Source organism: Taudactylus pleione, unplaced genomic scaffold (assembly GCF_031769625.1).
Source record: "Taudactylus pleione unplaced genomic scaffold, aTauple2 ptg000685l, whole genome shotgun sequence".
NCBI lineage: Eukaryota > Metazoa > Chordata > Amphibia > Anura > Myobatrachidae > Taudactylus > Taudactylus pleione.
The window spans coordinates 5,295,461-5,321,265 of record NW_028285087.1 but is presented as its reverse complement, the minus strand read 5'-3'; the positions used below and the strand labels follow the sequence as shown (position 1 = coordinate 5,321,265).

Genomic DNA, 25,805 nt, shown 5'->3' with positions numbered 1-25,805 from the left:
ACACTGCTCCTACTATCTCCCACCTGTACTGACCCTGCTCCTTCTATCTCCCACCTGTACTGACACTACTGCTCCTACTATCTCCTACATGTACTGACACTACTACTCCTTCTATCTCCTACCTGTACTGACACTGCTCCTTCTATCTCCTACCTGTACTGACACTGCTCCTACTATCTCCCACCTGTACTGACACTGCTCCTACTATCTGCCACCTGTACTGACACTACTGCTCCTACTATCTCCTACATGTACTGACACTACTACTCCTTCTATCTCCTACCTGTACTGACACTGCTCCTTCTATCTCCTACCTGTACTGACACTGCTCCTACTATCTCCCACCTGTACTGACACTGCTCCTTCTATCTCCCACCTGTACTGACACTGCTCCTTCTATCTCCCACCTGTACTGACACTGCTCCTACTATCTCCTACATGTACTGACACTACTACTCCTTCTATCTCCTACATGTACTGACACTACTACTCCTTCTATCTCCTACCTGTACTGACACTGCTCCTTCTATCTCCCACCTGTACTGACACTGCTCCTACTATCTCCCACCTGTACTGACCCTGCTCCTTCTATCTCCTACCTGTACTGACACTGCTCCTACTATCTCCCACCTGTACTGACACTGCTCCTACTATCTCCCACCTGTACTGACCCTGCTCCTTCTATCTCCCACCTGTACTGACACTACTGCTCCTACTATCTCCTACATGTACTGACACTACTGCTCCTTCTATCTCCTACCTGTACTGACACTGCTTCTTCTATCTCCTACCTGTACTGACACTGCTCCTACTATCTGCCACCTGTACTGACACTACTGCTCCTACTATCTCCTACATGTACTGACACTACTACTCCTTCTATCTCCTACCTGTACTGACACTGCTCCTTCTATCTCCTACCTGTACTGACACTGCTCCTACTATCTCCCACCTGTACTGACACTGCTCCTTCTATCTCCCACCTGTACTGACACTGCTCCTTCTATCTCCCACCTGTACTGACACTGCTCCTACTATCTCCCACCTGTACTGACACTGCTCCTTCTATCTCCCACCTGTACTGACACTGCTCCTACTATCTCCCACCTGTACTGACACTGCTCCTTCTATCTCCCACCTGTACTGACACTGCTCCTTCTATCTCCCACCTGTACTGACACTGCTCCTACTATCTCCCACCTGTACTGACACTGCTCCTTCTATCTCCCACCTGTACTGACACTACTGCTCCTTCTATCTCCCACCTGTACTGACACTGCTCCTACTATCTCCCACCTGTACTGACACTGCTCCTACTATCTCCTACATGTACTGACACTACTACTCCTTCTATCTCCTACATGTACTGACACTACTACTCCTTCTATCTCCTACCTGTACTGACACTGCTCCTTCTATCTCCCACCTGTACTGACACCGCTCCTACTATCTCCCACCTGTACTGACACCACTCCTACTATCTCCCACCTGTACTTACACTGCTCCTACTATCTCCCACCTGTACTTACACTGCTCCTTCTATCTCCTACATGTACTGACACTACTACTCCTTCTATCTCCCACCTGTACTGACACTGCTCCTACTATCTGCCACCTGTACTGACACTACTGCTCCTACTATCTCCTACATGTACTGACACTACTACTCCTTCTATCTCCTACCTGTACTGACACTGCTCCTACTATCTCCCACCTGTACTGACACTGCTCCTTCTATCTCCCACCTGTACTGACACTGCTCCTACTATCTCCCACCTGTACTGACACTGCTCCTACTATCTCCCACCTGTACTGACACTGGGCCTGCGTGCGTGGTTGTTAGTAAGGCCAGGGCTTGTGCAACTGTGTGTGAGGCTACGATGGTGCTTGATTGTACCAACCAAAAAAATGCAACTAAAGAAAAATAGCGCTGCATTCACTCAATTACTCAGAACTTCATCTGGCTCCATCTACGCTCACACTCCCTCATCTGGCTCCATCTACACTCACACTCCCTCATCTGGCTCCATCTACACTCACACTCCCTCATCTGGCTCCATCTACACTCACACTCCCTCATCTGGCTCCATCTACGCTCACACTCCTTCATCTGGCTCAATCTACGCTCACACTCCCTCATCTGGCTCCATCTACGCTCACCTCACACTCCCTCATCTGGCTCCATCTACGCTCACCTCACACTCCCTCATCTGGCTCCATCTACGCTCACCTCACACTCCCTCATCTGGCTCCATCTATGCTCACCTCACACTCCCTCATCTAATTCCATCTACAGTCATACTGCTTCATCTAATTCCATCTACAGTCATACTGCTTCATCTAATTCCATCTACAGTCATACTGCTTCATCTAATTCCATCTACAGTCATACTGCTTCATCTAATTCCATCTACAGTCATACTGCTTCATCTAATTCCATGTACACCCAATTTAGTAGCATAGTGAACCGTAAACCCCCCTCCACCCTGACTCTACCCATACATTTCATACCATTTATCGATACCGCACTAAGCATATGGCTTCATCGTTTCCCTAGGTCCACGCTATCCCCTTACGGTCCTCCTGGGTGATGACCTGCTCCTATGCACCATCCGGTAACTTTGTTGCATGCGGTGGACTGGACAACATGTGCTCTATATACAACCTGAAGACGCGCGAGGGTAACGTCAGAGTAAGCCGGGAGCTTGCAGCCCACACAGGTCAGTTTCCTTCCGCTGACTACGGACAGCAATGTTACATGCGTGTGGATGTGGCTGGAAATTACCAGTCTGGGGGAATGTGCAATCATTATTGAAATTTTCTATAGAATCAGATTTTATTTTATGTTCCTAATATTTTCTTACTATAACTCATGGTTGGATGATGCATAAGAAACGGTGAAGTAGAATGGTATTGGTTGCCGTACCCTGTAAACACCTTTACATTACATTATGACCCTGGGGGTAGTAGGGATCAATTACAAAGTAGAAAAGACGGTGAAGACTAGTTATCAAAATCTCATTTTTGAACGACTCCACCATACTGGTGCATTGACGCCATACTTGTCCGCTATGCTCTCATGCCTCAGTGAATGCCGCCATCTTGTGTGGCGATCCTATGGACTTTGATTTGTACTGGTATTTATATTTCTGCCAATGTGCACAGTGCCACCTAAAACTGGGTACACACTTAACAATGTGTGTATACAGCGACACGCGGACGACTGCACCGCCGAGGAGTCGACACATCGGGCGGGCGGTACACCTTACACGATCCGGTGTCCAACCGCCCCATACGTCGGCACCAGCTGCATCCTGCTGCATGGGGTCATCAGCCTGACTGTCAGATTGAGCTACATGTAGGGCCGATCTGACGATGTGACTGATGACCAAACAGGACCGCGCTTGGTCGTTAGTAGCGTGTACACACTGGACGATGTGTCGGCCCGATACTCCGGTTCAGACGACATATCGTCTACATATTGGCTAATGTGTACCCAGCTAGAGGGAATTTTTCCATGATGGCTCATCCATGGTGCGCATTGTAAATGACACCCTATATAATCTGAATAAATAACACTAGAGTAGGCCAAACAGACCAGAACGAATAACCTTTGTCTCATTTAGACACACACAGGCGTAATTACATGTATTGCACAGGCCAGGACCTAATTCCCTTGTCTTTATTTTTTTTTTTTAAATTGAGTTTTTTCATTGACATTTTTGATACTTACACCCATCAACAAAAGTAAAATAAATAAAAAAAAATTAAAATAAAGTACAGAATAATTGAATTGAGGCAAATGTGAAATATCAGAGTACATATGAATAGAATATAGTACATACATAACAGGATAAGTTGAGTACTTCTCAACACAAAATATAAAGCAAAAACGACCTGAAGGCGCCATTCAGGCCTGTAGATCCGGAGATATAAGAAATACAGTATGCAAATATGATAACAAATAGTACAGATATCCTGACATTACCAAACTTAATATAAAAATCATAGAATACATAAAATAAATGAAAAAATAAAATAAATCAAACCACCCCCGAACCCCCCACCCTGTATGGCCTAACCCCAACCCTGGCATACTTGGACCCCTTTATAGAAAAATACCCTCCCTAACCCCCTAAGCTACACTAAACACTACCAAAACCCTTCCAACCCAAATAAAGGATTTTAAAGACCACATAGATGACCAGGGCAATAAACGAATGGCCCTAAGCTAGGCTAGGCTCAGCTCTCCCGCATTATACGGAAATGAAGTTCCTCCCTTACAGCATATTTTGCAAATTACAAACATATAGAGCACAGAAAATAAAAGAAAACAGAAAAATAAAAAATATACAGAGTCAAAGTGATAAGAGAAAGGGGCAGAGAAAGCATCTCAATTGGCTAGGCATGATGATAGGCTTCAACACACTAATCTGGCCAGGCCTCAGCCCCTTGAAAGGATGGAATTAAAGAGACATTCCCGTCTGAGCTCACTTGAGGATTAGCAGGAGAGTACATAGGTGTGCAGAGACTGCGGATTTTGTCATGTCAGTACCCTAACAGGATTTGAGAACGAGTCTTTTGAAGGACCACAACTATATTGAAACACCCAGGAATGAAATAGTGTATAAACTTGGGAACGATCACATCCATTGGAAAGTATGAATCCAGATAAGTCAGTTGCAGAAACCGTGAGGGCCACAGACTCAGGAAGTGAATATATGCCCTGCACCACTCCATCACAATACTTCCATGAGATACCACAGGGAGAAAGGATTTCCGCGTTAATATCATCAAACTTATTGAGAAGCCGCTGAGTCGAGGCAGTAATAGCCTGAAGGATTTGTTGCAGTGAGTTATCCATTTTTCCAATACTGTACAGCCACGGAGAGCTATAAATTCACTTTAAGCAGGTGTCCTACATGGAACGGACCACAGGAGCCACCAATCCACCAGGAGCAAACAGGAGTGAAAATCAGATGACTGCTGAAACAGGAAACAGTGTAGCAGTGTAGGGTTCCTCAGTAGAAATTTAGCAGACTGCAAGGATGATGAAATGTCCAGGATGCAGAACACAGAATCTTCTTTCCAAAATGGCTACTACTTGCTGTAAGCTCTCAGCATAGAGAATTGCAGACTCTGATCCCCAGAGAAATGCAGGCACAGGCACTGTCACCAGCAGGTACAGATCCACACTAATTGGCAGCCAGAAGGTGAAGGAGGACGTCTAAGCCAGCCCAGTATGAAGAGGTACTGCAGGTAGTATACAGCAGGGGTCAAAGAGGTCCAGGAGCCGGAGCAGATGAAACAGCCAGAGAGGAAGCACAGGAGCAGCAGAACAGCAGGGAGACCCGGCAAGGAGCCCAGCGTCAAGATGGCGGCGGCTAGCACACAGCGCACCCAGACACTGGAGCTCACGGACAGGAGCCAAAGCGGAGACAGCCAGCAGGAGTCACTCCCAGGGCACCGGAGACTTGCAGGTAAGTAATCAACCGCAGGAGCCGGCGGGGACACCAGGCAGGATAGGGCAGAGAACCCAGCCACGGAGATACAGGGGAAACAGCAGAGAGGGACCGCACCCACAGCCCACCGCAGCACTCCAGGGAAGCAGGAGGGGATGCCCCACTAGTATAGGTACACCAACGGAGGAACTGCCAAACAAACAGGATGAATATCAGGATATTCGCGGGAGAGCTGACAAAAAGCTGCCTACACCACGCCCCTCCTACTTCCCTTGTCTTTTACAGCTGTCATACTTCTTGTAGACTCCCATTTTGTATATGTATATCTTCAGAAGAGTGCAGCGTAGTAACCTGTCATACACCCACGCTATCAACGTGAGCATTGTGCATAATACAGAGCGCTCATTCATTATATGTCCTCTGCAATCCGCAGGTTATCTCTCCTGCTGTAGATTCTTGGATGACAACCAGATTGTGACCAGCTCAGGAGACACCACTTGGTAAGGAGAACCAGGACCTTTATTCGCTTTGGTGAACAAAATAAGGAGCAACATCTTATTTAAAAAAAAAAAAAAAAATCATTATTATTTATATATATAATATGTATATGTTTCGTGGTTAAAATGTCACCTATTTTTTTTTTAGCTCTTTTCCCGTTATTGTTGTGATGCGACAAGTGCAGAAGTCTGTTCGCTCAGCCCATCGCGCTATTGCAAGATGTCCCCAAGTATTAGATTCGCTTTATTTTATACGTTTATTAAATTCCCACCTTTCCCGTTAATAGTGTTTTGTTGGCGGACCTTCCCCTGGAAATGCCTCCATTAGCTGCATTTAGCACAGTTCCAAAATCCACACGTAGCTGAGACATCGGCCGGGAACCTTCCGCGCTGCTGCTGCCGCCTCGCTCCGTATCAGAGGAGATATTACACAGTAGAACTAATGTTTTTAATTGAGTACATTTCTTTGGAAAGGAAGGGGTTAAGTAAACTTTTTTTTAAATAACACGGAAAACCCACTTTTAGGGCGCGGCCACATGACGGTTTTCACAAGTGGAGTATAAAAGAACCAGTGATACAATGTGCGATGTGACAAAGTGAAATACATTGTATAAAATGATCTCCCCAAAGTGTTAGACGTCTGGAGACCTTTCTCACATGTTTAGGGTAGTGTCATAATGGGATCTAATGCAGGACAAAAAGCTGAAATTTCAGTCAGTTAAGCTGCTGCAGCTTTACATGTAACGGTGTAGGAATGCACGGTCACTCACACCCTAAGGTTCACTTTATTTAACATGGACCTTTGGCCCTCATTCAGAGCTGGACGCTCTGAGCAGAGCGCTCGCTCTGAATGAGGGCCGTCCTCCATAAAAATGGAGCGTCCTCCTGGACGCTCGTATAGCTGTGGGTCACCACCCACAGCACATACGAGCGTGCAGGATGATGGTCGCGATGGTCTTGACCATCGCCAGTGCGACCCAAAGCCTGTGGTCGGGGTTTTCGACCACAAGCCCTGGAGTGATTTTGGCTCTATCAGAGCCAAAATCACTCCCACTGACATCACTAGTGATGTCAGTGGGGCCGGCTTCTGACGGTAGGCGTTCCCTTGGCACCCTGGCACGCCCACCAAAGGGGGCGTGCTGTCAATCAACATCGACAGCACGCCCCCTTTGATCAGACACAACGAGCGAAGGAAAGTCCTTCGCTCGTCGCGTCTGGCGCATGCGCACGACGGAGCTCCCTCCATCGTGCGCATGCGCAGTGCACACCATCGACCCACTTGCGAGCGGACAGCCGCTTGCGAGTGGGTCTAAATGAGGCCCTTTGATCGCTGTGATTATCTGTCTCCTACAGTCAGTTGTTAAAAAAAAAAGAGGCTGAAATAAAAACTACCATGCACAGAAGCCCGAACTATAACCTATAAAGTGCTCCATTACTGTGACCTGTTTATGTAAGGGCTAACATTATTGGATGGTGGTTGCTAAACAGCGGCTGAATAGGTCTATCCTAGGTGTCTTGCCGAAGGAAACTCACAGGGAAACCAATCTAGGTCCCACATAAGGCAACTGGGAGAAACCGTTCACATCCATGTAGAACATAGTTTGCGCGGCTTTCACCATTCAGATTACTGGCTGAGATATAGCCATAGAGTGACAATGTGGCAGTGGTATGAAATTCCCCGACAGCGATACTCTGGTCCAGGTAACGGAAAAATGATGCACATTTATAATAACAAAGCTTAGACACATGAACCTTTATCAACTCCCCATTTCTTCCCAGTGCTCTGTGGGACATTGAAACTGGTCAGCAGAAGACAGTGTTTGTGGGTCACACAGGAGACTGTATGAGCTTGGCCGTGTCCCCCGACTTCAACCTCTTCGTCTCTGGGGCGTGTGACGCAACCGCCAAGCTGTGGGATGTCCGGGAAGGCGAATGTAGACAGACGTTCACTGGGCACGAGTCGGACATCAATGCCATATGCGTGAGTATAGGTAGAGGGATAAATGGCCGGTCCGGGGCTGTCGTTGATTGTACACTATGTAGACAAAACTGATTGGACGCTGACAGTAAATAGATCAATAAGATGTTATTGACGTCAGTACTATGTAGGTCCCCACGTGCAGTGATTACTACAGACGCCCTTCTTGGTAAACTGTCCACAAGTTCCTGGACAGAAGCAGACGGTATGTTCTGCCATTCCGCCCTATGTACAGTGACCAACTGTGATACTGAAGAAGGGCGAGTTGGCCTAGAACGCAGCCACAAGTTCCTGGACAGCAGCGGACGGTATGTTCTGCCATTCCGCCCTAAGTACAGTGACCAACTGTGATACTGAAGAAGGTCGAGTTGGCCTAGAACGCAGCAGATACTCCAATTCGTCTCGGAGGTTCTCAGTGGGGTTAAGATCTGGACTCTGAGCTGACCAGCCGGGTTACCAAATTTACAGTATACCAGTCCAGCGTCGCCGTGGAAACATGACAGTTGGCATTGTCATCCTGATAAAAACATTTGTTGTTTCCGTAGTGGTGCAAGTGCATGGGTCTCCCTACCATGTGTGTTTGTTGAAACCGCCACCTTAGTGGCCATTTGGAACTTGTGTGCAATGATTTACATGGGACGATTTTGCTTGCATGGGGGTGTCCAACCACTTTTGTCTACATAGTATATGTATTTTTCTTCTTCAGGGTCCATAGGGCTCCACAGGGGAGACAATGGGGTTATAGGTGGTGGTTAGGAGGACTGGACACCAACAGTTAAAGCTTTTCTGTCCCAGGAAGCTCAGGTCCTTCTACCCCCCCCCCCCCTCCCTATACCCCGCCCACAGCCTGAGGCAATTCAGTTTGACGTTAGTGTTCGGCAGGAGCTGGATCACCGTTGACCAAGCTTTATTTTATATTTTCTTTTATTTGATTTTACTGAAGAGCAGGCAGCGCTAGGCAATCCTCTGGACACCAGTGTTGCTGCTCCATCACCCCTCCACAGCGCTGTTGCTGCTCCATCACCCCTCCACAGCGCAGCAACTCCAGCCCCAGGCTTGATACTAATTATGGCGGGGCACCTGGCTAGCGTGGCTCCACGGGATGACACCAGACTGCAGCCGGGACACAGGGGGACAGGTAAGGGGAGTTCCCGCTCACGGGAATCCGCGTCTATGCACAGTCTTAACCTCCATCACGGGAGACAGATCGGAGGTGCCGATGTGGACACTAGTTCGTCCAGGACTCCACTAGACCACCAGGGCATAAAATTATATTGGCGCAGGGTATAAACAGAGTCCAGGGACCCGGGTGGTTGATGTCAGCATAGGGGAGGACAACCCTCTCCCTGCGGCCCATCCCCCAGTTCAGGGCGCTATTCTGCCCCTGAGCTGCTCCTCCTTCATCATCCGCCCCCTCAGTGACTCACGGCAGCCATTTTCTTCAAAGCTGCCTCAGGTCTCCGGGAACGCTGGGTCCAGTCTCCCTGTATACCTCTCCTAGGAGCTAGGTTATACAGCGCTATTTCCTATCAGCCACTGCGTTCTGTGTAGTTGAATCGTGTGCCCATTGCAGTTATATTTTATACTCTGCATTGTATGTGACTTGTGCTAGCGCTGCTGTTTGTTTTTTCTCTACTATCAGCTTATACCTTTCCCTTTTATAACCCTGGGATTGCAGACCGCCTAGCAGTCCCTGCGGTAGCTCCCCCTATGGGATTACCACAACAGGTACACCCACCGATGCCAGTAACTCCTATGCCTCCTCCATGGGTAGACATGTTCTCTACCTCCGTGCAGAGTCTAGCGGCTACTTCTACAGCTTTTCAACAAATGTTGCAAAGTGAGATGCCCTTACCCAGTAAAACAGGGGTGGCCAGACTTTTGGACTATGTGATCTACTTTTAAAACTAAAAATCGTTTGTGATCTACCAAGCCCGAAAAAGGAGGCGTGGTATGCAAAAAGGGGGCGTTACCTCACAGCAAGGGACGTCCGTCCTGCCGAAATCACACATAGTATCCCCAATTCAAATTACTCCACACAGCAGCACAATCTTATTCACATTACACCACATAGTAGTGCCCCTTATACAAAGACCACTATAGTAGTGACCCTTAGGCAAAGCCCACTGTAGTAGTGCCCCTTATTCAATGCCTCCTGTAGTAGTGCCCCTTATTCAATGCCTCCTGTAGTAGTGCCCATTATGCAATGCCCCTTTTAGCAGTTCCCCCCTGTAGTTGTGCCCATTATACAATGCCCCTTTATTAGAGCCCTTTATGCAATGCCCCCTGTATTGGTGCTCCTTATGTAGTGCCCCTTATACATTGCCCCCAGTAATGCCCTTTATACAGTGCCCCCAGTAATGCCCCTAATGCTGTGCCCCCAGTAATGCCCATAGTACTCGTGCCCCCTCCACTGAGCAGTACTTACCTCTCTTCATGCTGCTCAGTGCTTCCGCGTAGACACTGCCGGCCGCTGACTGGATCTAAGTAGTAGATCCAGGTGCTCAGGCTCTTATCATCGCGATAGATGCGGGTGACGTCACCCGCGCACTGCATCACTGGGAACGCTGGCCTCTAAAGTGATCAGAGGCTTCTTTAGTCTCTGATCACTTTAGAGACCAGCGTCCCCATTTCCTGCAGCAAGTTGGTCGCGATCTACCGCCAGGAGCTCCGCAAGCTACCGGTAGATTGCGATCGACGTATTGGCCGGCCCTGCAGTAAAACTACTAAACATGCTGTATTATCCTCGCAGTTCTCAGATTCTGAGGTATCGTCTGGGGAGGCAGAAGATGCAGATCTCTCTATCACGGAGTCCCCCTTGCGGGAGGAGGAGCTTCAGTCTAAATTGAATGTACCTGCACTGTCAACTCAATTCTTCAAATAGAAGATGCAGAGCCCATTCCTACGGCAATAGAACCACCCTTCAAGTGACAGAAAGTGGTTTTGGTGGAATTTCTTCACTCTGATCAGCTTTCTGAACTCATGAGCGAGGCATGGAATACACCAAGTAAAAAGTTCCAGCTGCCAAAACGCTTGGTTTCTTTTTATCCTATTCCAGCAGCTGATTGCGGTAAATAGAAAGTTCCCCCAGCGGTGGATTCCCATGTGACACATCTAGTTAAAAGCTCTACTTTACCTATCCCTACAGCATCCTCCTTAAAGGAGTCTACGAATAGAAGTATTGAAGCTTGCCTCAAATCTGAGTATTCTCTTACAGGAGCTATTACTCGTCCAGGCATGGCTACTACCTGGGTGGCCAAAGCCATTGAGAGCTGGGCAGATGCTTTAGAGAACTAATATCCCTCTGATGCTTCGCGGGAACAGCTGTCCTACATCTCGCACATCAGGGATGCAGCCTCCTATTTAGGCGAAGCAGCTTTGGATACTGGTCGCCTAGCTTCCAAGGCATCTGCTCCTTCGGTGGTAGCCCGCCGTATCATTTGGCTTCATTCATGGAAGGCCGACACGGACTCTTAAGATGGCCTTGGAATCACTGCCTTACCCTGGGGAGATCCCGATAGGCTCAGAGGTGGACAAGATTGTGGCTACCCTGGCAGCTTCTAAGACTGCTTTCCTTCCCTCAGCATGTACACCAGTGGTCAAGGAACAGGGGTAAATTACCCCATTTGGGGTAAAACTGAAACTCCTGGGGGTAATGGACGGACAGCTGGGCATGCATATGAGTCATTGCATGCCTGGCTGTCCGTCCATTATCCCCAGGAATGAAGGTCACTGGCGCCTGGGGCAGCGGCACACCCAGCGTCAGTGATCTCCAGCCTGGCGCCGCTGGGAGGCTCTAAGCCGGACGAACGCTGAGATGTTATTACCAGCGGGCGCCCGACTCCTTCCCTGCAGCGCCGCGTTAGCCGGAGGCTGGAGTTCTCTTCTGAACTCCAGCTTCCGGCTCTCTTCATGCGCACTATGGGAGAGACGTCATGAAGTCAGTTATGGCGTCAGACCATCACAGACGCATGGGTATGAGAAATGGTCTTTCACGGGTATACCCTGTCATTTCTGAGATGGCTCCCCCAGCAATTCTTTTACACATGCCCTCCATCAGATCCGAGCAAAGCCCTGTTCCTCCAGATGACCATTCAGTCCTTGCTGCACTCGGGAGTGATAATTCTGGTCCCGTTGTCACAGCGAGGGACCAGTTATTACTCTACCCTTTTCTTGGTTCAGTAGCCCAATGGGTCTCATCGGCCTAGCCTCAATCTCATGTCTCTGAACAAGTTTATCTATTGTCCTATCTATGGAACCTGGGGACTTTATGGTGTCTGTGGACATTCAGGACACTTACCTATATGTACCTATAGCACCCTCTCATCAGCGATATCTACAGTTTGCTGTCATACAGCAACAATTCCAATTTCTAGCACTGCCTTTTGAGCTTTTTACAGCTCCGTGGGTCTTTATCGAGATCATGGCAGTTATGGCGGTCCACCTTCATCGTCAGGGGCTAAGACTACTCCCATACTTGGACAACCTCTTGCTGTTAGCACACTCTCCATAGGTCCTTCACCGCCATCTTCAGATAACCATGGCCTTTCTACAAAAACACAGCTGGTTGATCAACTGGAAAAACTCTACCCTGACCCCTTCTTCCTGACAGCAGACAAAATCTCCGCACTGCAACAACAAGTGCACAGGTTACTCCACAATCGCCGAGTGTCAATTCACTCAGCAATGCAGACCTTGGGGTTCATGGTATCTGCCTTCGGCATGGTGGTGTTCACTCAGTTCCACTCCAGGTCCCTACAACACCTAATCCTCTCCAGGTGGAATGGGCTGCCCCATCTGATCAGATCCCAGACGGTGGCCCTCTCTCCAGAAGTTCGTCTATCCCTCTCCTGGTGGTTAGACATCCAACCTAAACAAGGGTCGCCCCTTGTGGATCCCAGATTGGGTACTCCTCACCACGGACGTAAGCCTCCGCGGGTGGGGCACAGTGACTGGCCAGCACTCACTCTGGCTCAGGGACCCTGTTGTCTCTGGGTCCCTGTCTACATCCGGCCCTGGCCCATTTGAAGGTGTGGCTCATGAGACATCCCTCCTAAGGTCCAAAGGGTTTTCTCGCTCTGTGTTCAAGACCATGCTCAGAGCATGTAAGTCGGCCTCCGCCCGGATCTATCACCGGGTGTGGCATACATACTTCCAGTGGTTTTCTATCAGAAGCTATGACCCTCCGGGTTTTTCGGATCCTTGCCTTCCTTCAAGCTGGATTGAATCTCTGACTCCGTCTGGCCTCTCAAGGTGCACGTCTCTGCTCTGTCCATCCGGTTCAAGCACAGAATTTCTCCACTGCCGGATGTTCACACCTTCCTTCAGGGTGTCCTTCGTATAAAACCTCCCTTTGTCCCTCCTGTGGCTCCGTGGGATTTGTCAGTGGTTCTCCGTACACTTCAGGGGCCTCCGTTTGAACACCAGGGCTCAGTAGATGTCAAATGGCTCACTGCGAAGACTTTTTCTTCTGGCTATCGCCTCTTCCCGTAGTGTGTCAGATTTGGGGACACTCTCCTGTCGCTCTTCATTTCTGACCTTTCATCAGGACAGGCTGTTCTTAGAACTCGCCCTGGCTTTCCTTCCCAAGGTGGTCTCTCATTTCCACATTAATGAGGAAACTAGTTCCAGCCTTCCGATCACCAGAATTCTCGGCAGGTGAGGCCTCCTTAGATGTGGTTCGTGCTCTGAGGATCTATGTGGACCGTACTGGTTCCATCAGGAAAATGGATTCCCTCTTTGTCCTATATGGATTCCACAAGAAGAGCTGGCCAGCTAATAAACAGACTCTGACCAGATGGCTTCGCATGACTATCTCATGCTACACGCAGGCTGGCCTTCCTGTGCCGCATACAGTATTTGCTCATTCTACTCGCTCTCTGGGTCCCTCATGGGCAGCCATCCGTGGCACGTCTGCCAAACTACTATGCAAGGTGGCCACGTGGCCTTCTGTCCACACCTTTCTTAGGTTTTATGCCTATGATAGATTTGCCTCTCAGGATGCTTCCTTTGGACGTTGGATTCTCCTCTCCGCTCAGGAGCGTCCCCGCCCTTGAAAAACTGCTTTGGGACATCCCCATTGTCTCCCCTGTGGAGCCCTATGGACCCTGAAGAAGAAAAGGATAGCTATGGTAGACTTACCTTTTGTTAACTCTCTTTCTTCGAAGTCCGTAGGGTCCACAGGACGCTCGCCCTGATGCACCTGGATTCTCTTGTTTTCTTCTCTTGGTCATCGGTTTCCTTCTCTATTGTGTGATTCTTAAGTGTGCTAGTCTTCCTTCTCTCCTATCTTGCTCCTGCCTTGGGCTTGTTGACAAAACTGAATTGCCTCAGGCTGTGGGCGGGGTTAGGGGGGAAGGACCGGAGCATCCTGGGACAGAAAAGCTTTAACTGTTGGTGTCCAGTCCTCCTAACTACCACCTATATCCCCATTGTCTCCCCTGTGGACCCTATTGACTTCGAGGAACGAGAGTTAACAAAGGTAAGTCTACCATAATTCTCCTTATACAGATGTTCCCCTTGCCAAAGCCATTTCCACTCCAAAAAAAATAAAATAAGCAAAGCCGATACTGATTTGAAGGCTTTGTCCTGGCCGCTAATGTGTCTGTCACGTGGTGGGAAAGTGTTTCTGGTTGCATAGGAGGCAGCTTTACATGACACAAGAACAAGATGCACCCTCTTTGACGATGCAGCCGCACCCCCGCTGCGATTTCTGGATCTGTGATTGGAGGTTGTAATTTGATAGAACGTTTACACTTTTGTGCAATGTGGCTCCACAGAATTATAACCTCAAAAATTGCTGGGCAGATGGTTTAGGCACAAGATGCAGAATCCCGTATATCTTGCTGCACATATCATGTGCTATTCATTAATAACCTCCAGTATAGGCTGGTCTACTGCATTTGTGCTTCATAAGCACAATTTGTTTCATTTCTAAACTCCATTTAACTAAACCCACATAAATATGTTATCATTAAATATAAGCCAACTAGTACATATTAGCCGATGCCATAAAACAGGTAACGTAGGTCAGCTAGCAAGGGCGCAGGTACTTCTGTGATCCTTGATGAAGTGTGTTAGCAAACTTCAAAGGAGAGGGCCAGATGTGGCCCCTAAAACTCTCGTTTGATGTTCCTGTTGTAGAGACCCCTTAGGATGTCCCCTGGTTAATACGGCCGGGCGGTACTCCTTCTCGGCTCCCTTACTGTTCTAAAGGGCAGGGAATACTATGTCTGTGTATATGCGGATCTGTATGTGTATGTAATGTCTCTTTGTCCCGTGCACAGTTCTTCCCCAGTGGGCAGGCGGTATGTACGGGCTCTGATGACGCCACGTGTCGCTTGTTTGACTTGCGTGCTGACCAAGAGCTCAGTGTCTACTCCCAGGACAGCATCATCTGCGGCATCACCTCTGTGGCGTATTCCCGCAGCGGACGACTCCTCCTTGCTGGATACGATGATTTCAACTGCAACATATGGGACTCTCTGAAGGGGGAACGAGTTGGTGAGTGGAAGCTGCCATGTTATAGATAAGAGGTCCTGTTGATGTGGCTGAAAGGTACAGCCAAACGCTGGACAGAAAGAGCAATGTAACTAAGTTATTTGATGGTAGATATGTAAGGACTTATCACCTAGTAGAAATTGTTTCCATTTGTTTCGATAACGACTTAAAGGGAGAAACAGTGAGGATTTCAGAGATGCATTCTATTTTTTTGGACTAGCGCATGTTGTTTAAGTGTTATATACTGTATTTATTAAAGTGCAGTTTTTTTTGTTGCCCATAGCAACCAATCTGATTCTAGCTATTCTCTTCTAGAGTAGGGGTGGACAATAAGCGGCCTCCCCAGCTGGTGTTGAACTACAAATCCCAGCATGCATTGCCAAATAGCAAAAATCTGGCAGGGCATGCTGGCATGTGTAGTTTTACAACATCTGGGGGCGGCACTTATTGCCCACCCCCTATTTAAGAAGGTGCAAGATAAAGAAGTAGATTCTGATTGGTTGCTATGGGCAACAACTCCTCTTCTAAAAACCTGCACTTTAGTAAATATGCCCCTTTTAGTCTGCAAATTAGAGGCTTCAGCGTGCAAATGTTTATAATGGCGCTGTGCATTCACAGGAGTCCTCTCCGGCCATGACAATCGCGTCAGCTGCCTCGGTGTCACCTCGGATGGGATGGCGGCAGCCACAGGATCCTGGGACAGCTTTCTCAAGATCTGGAACTGAGTACTGAGGAGATACGTAATGCAGCGGAGGCTCTCGTCCCTAACCTCACCTTCTCCATCCCCCATTTATTGATTTTCCCCCCCTCTAGATGTACCTTTATTAACCTCTTACCTGACCAGCGCAGACCCACACCAGACTCCTCACCTTCTGGGAATTGCTGTGTTACACTTGGCTTTCACAGAGCAGCTACAAACCATCGCCTGCCACTCAGCTGCTGTACGACCCCCCGAGAGTCCGTACCCGTCTACCATGGAGCAGCCGGCCGGATCCACTGGCTGTCACCTCACACTCATCATCTCTCCCTGAGCCCCTCCCCCAGGACCCTCCATTACACCCCCTCCTCCCTGCTGCAGAAAGCGCTGTCTGACACCTGTGTGCATAATCTATTTTATTTATTTTACTGAAGGAGTTTCCCCTTTTACTGTCACTTTTTTTCAAATAAGTTTTGTGTTTTATAGAAAGAGGAAAATAAAATCTATTTTAGGTCATGGCAGCTAAAGAGTTAACGTGGCATCCTTCACATGGAAACGCTGTAGGGCAGAGGTTCCCCAGACGGCTGTTACAGTCCATGTTTTAAGGATATCCATGTTTGAGCGCAGGTGACTTAGAGCATGACTCAGAGATGATTGGAATTTGCCAGGCCATCCATCTAAATTGCTAATGCAGCAGGTGCCTGTAGGAAACCAACACCTCCATCCTGCATCTGTGATCCCGGCACTGCTACCATCATCGTGAGCATGGATGCCCCTTTGTCCAGGCTGCAGCAGCTGAAGCTTACCGTAGCCTGACTGGGTCCTGGCAGTTTGCGAGGCCAGGAAATCTGCATCCACCGACAGGCCCTGGCCTCGATCCTCCCAGAAAATGGGGGTGTCACACCCCCATCTCTGAGACCACTGCAGGTAAACCCCCCCCCCCCTTTCTTTTCCCCCAAACCCCGCAGCCTGTCAGGTGCTGTAAGAACACTTGCAGACGGAGAGTTGCACATAACCAGTACACATCAATTTGATTTAACCATTATGACTCGTGTGTGGTTATCCTTAAAACCTGGACTGTGATGACGGAGTTTGGGAACCTCTGCTGTAGGTTCTGATGCAGAATTGGTAGCAAAATGGGTGAAAATGAAAGAGAAACAAATGCACCCACAAATTGCGCATTTCTGCAGATATTTATTCACGATTATTTATATAGCGCGCACACACCGCTGCCCCAGCTTACAATCTATATCCCCTATCACACATGCGCACACACTACGGTTATTTTTTTTTTCAGAATCCAGTTAACCTACTAGTATATTTTTGGATTGTGGGAGGAAACCAACGCAAGCACTGTAGAACATACAAACTCCACACATATAAGGCCTTGGTGGGAATTGAACCCAAGACCTCAGTGCTGTGAAGCAGTAATGCCAACCATAGCGTGAGATGTGTTTACCCCCGCATCGCCAACATATGCGTAATGCATGTCCCCATTATTGGTGAGTACCTGAACGTGCAGATCTGCATTTATGTAAATGCCTCCTTGCTTTACTCTCCCTGTGTTTGTGCCCTCTTCAGCCTTTGAATCGTATGGTGTTCCAAGTGCCAGATGCGCGCAGATGAACAATGGTGCACCTGCATGTGCTCGCTTCCTGAGCCTGGGCAGATTACTGTGATGCCAGATACAGCAGGGAATCTGGTGTGTGCTCACTCCCGCATCGTCCCCTAAGGCCGGCTCCCCTAGCCGCACTGCTCTGTGCATCCTCACACCTCCATCCCGCTCTGTCGCTGACTTATTACACATTCACAGAAACATTCAGGGCAAAGCATTTGACTATATGAATTTTCTGGTTTAAGGTGAGAGCTGCCGTACATGCATTTGCAGCTTGTGCATTCTTCACCCCGTAACCAATTATCCCAATTTTACAAAACCGAATGGAAAGAGTCCGAGACCTCAGACTCCAACTTTTCCAATTATCACAGGTACGCTCATGGATTTTCAGACCAAGATGGCAGCATCAGGGGACGGTAATTGCATAGAAGATTGAGGGCGCAAGGACCCAGTGATGGGGAGAAGTTTAAAAAAAAAATCACTTTGTAGCTCAGGATTATTTAGTGAATAAAGTGTCCGCCAGTAACACATCAGAACGATATCAAAACGACACAATGGTCGTTCCAATCTCCCTTCATTCAAGAACAAAACTATATTTAGCGTACACACTGTGCAGTCCTTCAAGCGACGGAACGATTTATCATTGCTACTATACACACTGGAACAACCATCTTTAAGATCACTGGCTGGTAGTGGCAAGAAGTGATGTCTTCAGAGGCCAAATAGGAACAACATCGCCTTGTAGTCCAGTTGGCCGTACGCACTACATCGTTCACAATATCTTCTGTTTAACCGTGCAGCACGGCCCATCAGAAAATGTCATATATGACGCGCAGGCGTGCGTCATTGAGCGTACACACTGCGATCCACACAATATGTGGTTCCAATTTGCCTCGAAACGACATATCGTGCCGATGTCGCTGTAGTGTGTACCCGGCCAGGGAAGCCTTTTGGCAGATTTGTTCCTCGGTGTGGTTGTAGAAGAAACTTCACCCTTATACTTTGAGGCTATACTGTATTTTGCACCCATCAGCTGCACTTTTGCTAACTTTCTAGTTGCACATTAACCAATATATTAGAAAAAATAAGAGATATGGTAAGAACTTACCCTTGTTATTTCTACGAAGTCCATAGGGTTCCACAGCATACCTTGGGGGGTATTGGTGATGACATTGGGCACCACAGAGTTAATTTTCAGCCTCCCAGGACGCACTGGGGTCCCTCTCCTATACCCCGCCCCCTAGCCAAGGCAATCAGTTTCGTAACAAGCCATAGAAGAGAGAGAAGAAAGTCTAACACACAAGAATCGCATTCTCACCAGAAGGAGATGGAAAAACCGGTGACCAGATCAAAGCCCATCTGCAGTACACGTGCAACAGGGTGGGAGTCCTGTGGAACCCTATGGACTTCGTAGAAATAGAGATAACAAGGGTAAGTTCTTACCATATCTCTTATTTTCTACTTCAGGGTCCATAAGGTATCCACAGGATATCCTGGGGATGTCCCAAAGCAGTATTCTTTAAGGGTGGGGACGCTCCTATGCTGGAAGGAGAATCCGCCGCCCGAAGGAAGCATCCTGAGAGGCGAAGGTATCAAATGCATAATACCTCACAAAGGCATGGACAGAAGACCAGGTGGCTGCCTTGCAAAGCTGAACTGCAGAGGCACCACGGCGAGCTGCCCACGAAGGACCCACAGACCGAGTAGAATGAGCTTTAAGAGAGGATGGTACAGGAAGGCCCTCATGAATGTAAGCCTCAGAAATCGCCATGCGAATCCATCCTGCCAAAGTTTGCTTAGTGGCAGGCCAACCCTTGTTATGGAAACCATAGAGGACAGTCCTATTTCCTAAATGAACTGGTACGGTCAAAATAAATCCGTAAAGCCCGTACCACATCCAAGGAGGCCTCACCAGCAGAGAGGTCTGGGGAATTAAAGGCCGGTACTATGATTTCCTCATTGATATGGAAACTAGATACCACCTTAGGTAGGAACCCAGGGCGAGTGCGAAGCACTGCCCTGTCCCTATGGAAAATCAGAAAGGGAGGGCGACATGAGAGAGTCCTCAAATCTGACACCCTTCTGGCCAGAAGAAACACAGTTTTAGCTGTAAGCCATTTTAAATCCACTGAGCCCAGTGGTTCAAATGGCGGTCCTTGGAGAGCCCTCAGGACCACAGCCAAGTCCCAAGGAGCCACAGGTGGAACAAAAGGGAGGCTGTATGCGAAGTACACCTTGCATAAAGGTGCGGACATCAGGAAGTGTAGCAATCCTACGCTGAAACCATACAGACAGGGCAGAAACCTGCACCTTCATGGAAGCAAGGCGAAGACCGTGATCTAAGCCCGCCTGTAGGAAAGCCAAAACCCTGGATATCCTAAAAACCTGAGGATCATAGCCTCTAGGGCGACACCATTCAAAGAAAGTATGCCACACTCTGTGGTAAATTCTTGTAGAAGCCGGCTTCCGAGCTCTGAACATGGTGTTAACTACAGAGCTGGAGAAACCCCTGGACCTCAAGAGGGCAGTCTCAACAGCCACGCCGTCAAAGACAGACGACCCAGGTGCGGGTGATGGCAAGGACCTTGAGACAACAGGTCCAGACATTGAGGCAACAGCATCGGAGCGTATATGGATAGACTCCGGAGATATGAGTACGAGTGCTGTCTGGGCCACGCTGGAGCTATCAGCAGGAGCGTGCCGCTGCCTTGCTTGAATTTGCGAGTCACTCGAGGAAGAAGGGAGAACGGAGGGAAGAGGCACGCAAACTGGAAGGTCCACCGGACCGACAGCGTCTACCAGAAGTGCCTCTGTGTCTCTTGTTCTTGACCCATACACAGGAAGCTTGTTGTTGTGGCGAGAGGCTATGAGGTCCATCTCTGGAAGGCCCCACTTGTTCACCAGTAGCTGAAACACCTCCTGGTGAAGAGACCACTCTCCTGGATGCACGTCTTGACGGCTGAGAAAGTCTGCTTCCCAGTTGAGGACTCCTGGAGGGGAATTCAATTAGAGACGAAAAGCCATATTCGCCTGTTTTTTTGTGAAAAATTTGCCTAAAAAAAAATTTGCTAAATTCAATTCCAGGACAATTTCGCCTAAGTTGAAACAATTCTCCAAAAATGATTCTCCAATCAATAGCTGGTGAAAAGAAATGCAAAATCTTTATTTTGGGGTGCAAACGTGGGGAAACAACTCAGACCCCTTGGGACAGCCCCCCAAAGGACAAATACGCAAAAAAAACAAACTAAAACCTAAGAACACCCCAAAAAAGACATGTCATTTTTGGGGTGTAAATTTAAAAAGTGGGGGGATAAACATTAAAAGTAGCAAAAAAGACTTCTTGGGGGTCCACAAGTATGGGTCAGGTGTTATTTAGATTGCAGGGGTGGATTTTTCATGGTTTTTAAAAGTTCACTTTAGAGACATAAAAACATGCTAACACCTACTTTCAAGCACCCCAAATTTGACAGGAATACTTATTTTCACCAAAAAATACAGCTTTATGCCATTCTTCACCACTTTTACAAAGACGCTAATAGCAAGCAATTTACACAACTTAAGTACGCAAAATAGTTTTATTAGGGCTATTAGTACACATCTATATTGATTCCCTATGTTAGTGCATCTTTTTCTGGGGTACAGACTGATTTCCCCAATTCTTTCAGTATTTTTCACCTGTTCCGTATTCGCCTATTTCCGTGTTCGCCTGTTTTGCAATTGAATTAGGCGAAAAGCGGGGACGAGCACGGAATAAATTCGCCTCTGAAACAGGCTAATGAAGCGAACAGTCGGACAGGCGAAAACTTCATCTCTAATTGAATATGGCTCATAGTATGAACACTGCCGAGATGGCAGGGAGATTGCCTTCCCCCCACACTAGAATGCGGTACACCTCTGTCAGGGCCGCCTGACTGCGTGTTCCTCCTTGGCAGTTTATGTAAGCCACCGTGGTGGTGTCCAACTGCAACTGCATGGGTTTTCCGTGGAGGACATGTCTTGCTTGTTGGAGAGCTTTGAATACTGCCCTTAGTTCCAAGATGTTTATTGGAAGCGCAGATTCTGCTGACATCCACCTTCCCTGGAAGAAGTGAGGACTCGTCACTGCTCACCAACCTCGGAGGCTGGCGTCCATCGTCCGAAGGACCCAGTCCGCAATCCAAAAGTGGCGCCCCCTGTTCAGGTGAGTAGTCTGCAGCCACCAGGCTAGAGCCAGACGTACCTCGGGTGAAAGCACCATTGTCTGTCTTTATCCGTTGGGGCAACCCATTCCATCTGGAGAGGATCAACTTCTGCAGAGGTCTGAAGTGAAACTGGGCAAACTCCACCATGTCCACCATGGATCCCAGTAACCTCATCGCTGAATGAATAGACACCCGGCGACTCTGCAGGCAACTGCGTACTTTTGCCTGCAATGCAGCGATCTTTTCCTCCATCACAAACATCCTCTGATGTTGGGAGTCTAACAGAGCTCCTAGATGGAGCTTCCTCTGTGATGGAACCAGGGAGGACTTCAGTTTAATCAGCCAGCCGTGCGCCTGCAACACAGAGACTGTCAGTTGCAGATGGTGCTGAAGGATCTCTGGAGATCTTGCCAACAGGTCGTCGTCCAGATAGGGCAACAAGCGGACCCCCTGCATCCGCAGGTGGGCTGCCATAACGTAAACACTCAAGGCGCTGTGGCCAGACCAAAGGGCAGTGCCTGAAATTGGAAGTGTTGGTCAACTACTGCAAAGCTGAGGAAACTCTGGTGTGCTGAGACAATGGGGATATGCAGGTAGGCATCCTGAATATCTAGCGACACCATAAAATCCCCAGGCTCCATCGCCAAAATGATGGAACAAAGGGTCTCCATCCTGAACCGAGGAACCCTCAAGAATTTGAGTGATTTGAGGGTGGGCCTGTAAGACCCATTGGGTTTCTGTACCAGAAAGATTGGAGTAATACCCCGATCCTCAATGGGACCGGCACTATAACTCCAGCCTGAAGCATAGAGTGGATCACCTTCCGGAATTCCCGGGCCTTGTCTTGATCCGACTGAAGGCCCAAGGTGAAAAACCGGCTGGGAGGCCTCCGTCGGAAGGAGAGGGCGTACCCCTGAGAGACCACTTCTCTTACCCAAGTGTCCACGGTTGTGACACCAGCACTGGGTGAACTGAAGAAGCCGGCCTCCCACTTTGGGTCCCCCAAGGGGAGGCCCGTCCCATCAGGCTGAAGGCTTATCGTCCAACTTGGGAGTAGGACGTCATGTACTCCAAGCCTGCTTCTTTGGCTTGGCAGATTTCTTGGCCCGTGCCTGCCTAGGAAAGGACAACACTTTGGACTTACCTTGGGCCCTATAGGACGAAGTACCAGACCCTGATGGGACTGTAGCCGATGGCAGACACGCAGACTAAAGGTGCGTGCATACACACACGATTTTTTGAACTATATCGTTCAATCGTTGAAAAAAAACGTTCACTTTCTGAGTGAAAACAATTAACGATTATCGTTCATGCGCGTTCACGTTTGTAGTTAAGACTGGCCAACTCAACGATTTTCATTAAGTTAGTATGCCAAAATCGTTCGTTACACTTAAAATCTGACAGAGAATCGTTCATACAATGGTGCAGAAAATCGTTGGTAACAAAATCGTTGTGTTATGTATGCAGCTTTAGCTGCTGCCAGAGTGGACACAATTTTGTCCAGATCAAGGCCAAACAGGACCTGTCCATTAAAGGGCAAGCATGCCAATCCCTTTTTGGAATCTGCGTCCGCTTTCCAAGAGCGCAACCATAGGGTGCGGTGAGCCGCCACTGCTGCTGAGGAGAATCTGGAAGTGAGGAGCCCTATATCCAAGGCTGCCTCATTAATGTACGTGCCTGAGTCTCTGAGGTTGCCCACTAACTCCACTTGCTAAAGTGATGAGTCAGCGTCTAGAGACGTCTCCGAGCTATCAGCCAAGCGCTCCATTGCTCTGGCTACCCAGCACACGGCCATTGCCGGTCTGGACGTCCCCCCCTGCAAGGCAATTAATTGATTTCAGACATATTTCAACCTTGCGATCCGTAGCATCCTTTGAGGGCATGGGTAATGTAGCACTCCTCACAAGGCGTGTGACATGAGAATCCACTTGTGGTGGGGGGGGTGGTCCTGGTCTGAAAAAGTCAAAAATCTCCCCGTCAGGCAACATATCATCCTCATCATACTGAGTGTATTCACCCATGCAGGCTCTTGCGAGACCTGGGGGGGGGGCGCGAAAGTGGGAGACATTGGGGTACCATCAGCTGCCTGGGGAACCCCTGCATGGGTGATGACACTACCAACTGCTGTGATAACCCCATTTCGGGAAACGCAGGGGGCATCGCCAGCTGGCCCACAAGGGTTGTATGTACCTTAACAAAACAAGCCCAGGGCGGTTCTATAGGCGCAGTGACAGAAATCGGGCGTGACATTAGATAACATGCCCCTACATAAACCCTCAGTGTTGTCATCACCCTCCGCTATTGGTACATTACATGTGGTACACTTTAGCTGGAGAGGAAAATCACGTCACCAGACATGATGAGTGTAACGGAGCTATATATGACTCCTCTCACAGAGAAATATTTTTACAGTGAGGCAATGAGCACCCTGCAAGACCGCACCGCCATGGCTTTAGCAGAAAAAGAGCAGGGATAGTAAAATGGCTGACAGGCAGAAGTGAAAGTACAGGCAGACAGCGCTAGCATTAAGTCACATAGTGCAGGGATTGTTTCTGCATTGTATCAGCACTGTGATCAACTACTCAGACACAGAGCCTGGCAGGAAACAGCGCTGCATACTCTGACCTTATAGGAGGAGAGGTATGTGGGGGGACCCGGACCACTAAGCCACCTGCATCCAGCAGCGTTTGTCACTTCCTATGAAGAAAATGGCTGCCGAGGAGCAGAGAGGAGGCGGGCCCAGGGAGGAGCGCTGACACAGCCCGCCAAACCGCTGTGGAGAGGCACTGTGCAGCGCAGGAGGCCCCAGCTGTGAACAGGGAAGGCGCGCTCCCCTGGCATGCATTTACCCCAGGGACGCTGGAGCCTGTCTGCTCTGCTGCAGCCCACTGTCCCTGGGGCCTGTGGAAGCACAGGTTAGTAGTTGGCTCCACTCACAGCCAGTCCCCAGGGAGCCCCGTGCCTGAGGACTCAGGACTGTGTTATTCCGGCGGACACCCTCCGCGGGACCCACCGCTTACCTGTCCCCCTTTGGATCGGCCACAGTTCGGGAGGTCCGGGGTCACTGCTAGCAGTGACCCCAGACCCCCACCAGCATCCCCAGATCGGTACCAGCGTTCTGGTCCGGCGGGGTGAAGGAGCGACAGCATGGACGTCTGTGCAGACTGTCCATGCTGTACTGCTCTAGTGTGCAGCCACAAATGCCTTTAAAAATCTTCAGGGGCTGTTAAGAGCCCCACTCTGTAGAAGGTGAACTGACTCCTGGCTGGGCACAGACGAAAACTGAGTGCCTTGGCTAGGGGGCGGGATATAGGAGAGGGACCCCAGTGCTGTGGATACCCTATGGACCCCGAAGTAGAAACATCTTCAAAAGACAAATGTGACACATAGTAACTCCAGTCCTGAGGTTCCCTCACTGTCGTGATTCATTGGAGACCAATTAGACTGAACCAAGCAAGTTTTGTAACAATTATAGCGACTGTTTGTTATGTGCTATAGGTTGGTCTTTTCCCAACATTCAAGTTGTCCAGGGCATCCGCCAAACCACCCGCGTAGGTGCTCATTGGTTTATAGGAGGTCTCTGAAACCAGGAAGCCAACGTGCACCTTGCCATGCGCCAGGCACTAATAGAGGCCGTTCGTAAATGAGTTATGCTGGGAACTAGACGATACGACAGCAGATTGAACTAAATATCGTCCACATCGGCCAGTGTGTACTGGCTATGAGTGCGCTCGCGCGTGTCAGCAACATCACTCGCCAGGAATGAATGCAGGTCCGACGGGCGATCTAGTCAGCAGGGGCCATACTGCTGAATGCAGCATGGCCCCTACAGGCGTCGGCAGGTGTGTATGTACTTGCCGATGCCGGCACCCCCT

The 25,805-nt window shown here is 48.9% G+C and overlaps 1 protein-coding gene across 1 annotated transcript in view; it reads left to right on the top strand.

The window, feature by feature from the left end:
* Positions 1 to 16,655, top strand: part of GNB3 (G protein subunit beta 3) — an 83,660-nt gene extending 67,005 nt beyond the window's left edge. Inside the window, exons 6-10 of the mRNA XM_088456062.1 lie at positions 2,558 to 2,720; positions 5,896 to 5,962; positions 7,739 to 7,940; positions 15,224 to 15,440; positions 16,056 to 16,655. Of these exons, the coding sequence (XP_088312188.1) occupies positions 2,558 to 2,720; positions 5,896 to 5,962; positions 7,739 to 7,940; positions 15,224 to 15,440; positions 16,056 to 16,162 (756 nt within the window). The 3' untranslated portion in view covers positions 16,163 to 16,655. The remainder of the gene's footprint in view (positions 1 to 2,557; positions 2,721 to 5,895; positions 5,963 to 7,738; positions 7,941 to 15,223; positions 15,441 to 16,055) is intronic.
* The last annotated feature ends 9,150 nt before the right edge of the window (positions 16,656 to 25,805 follow it).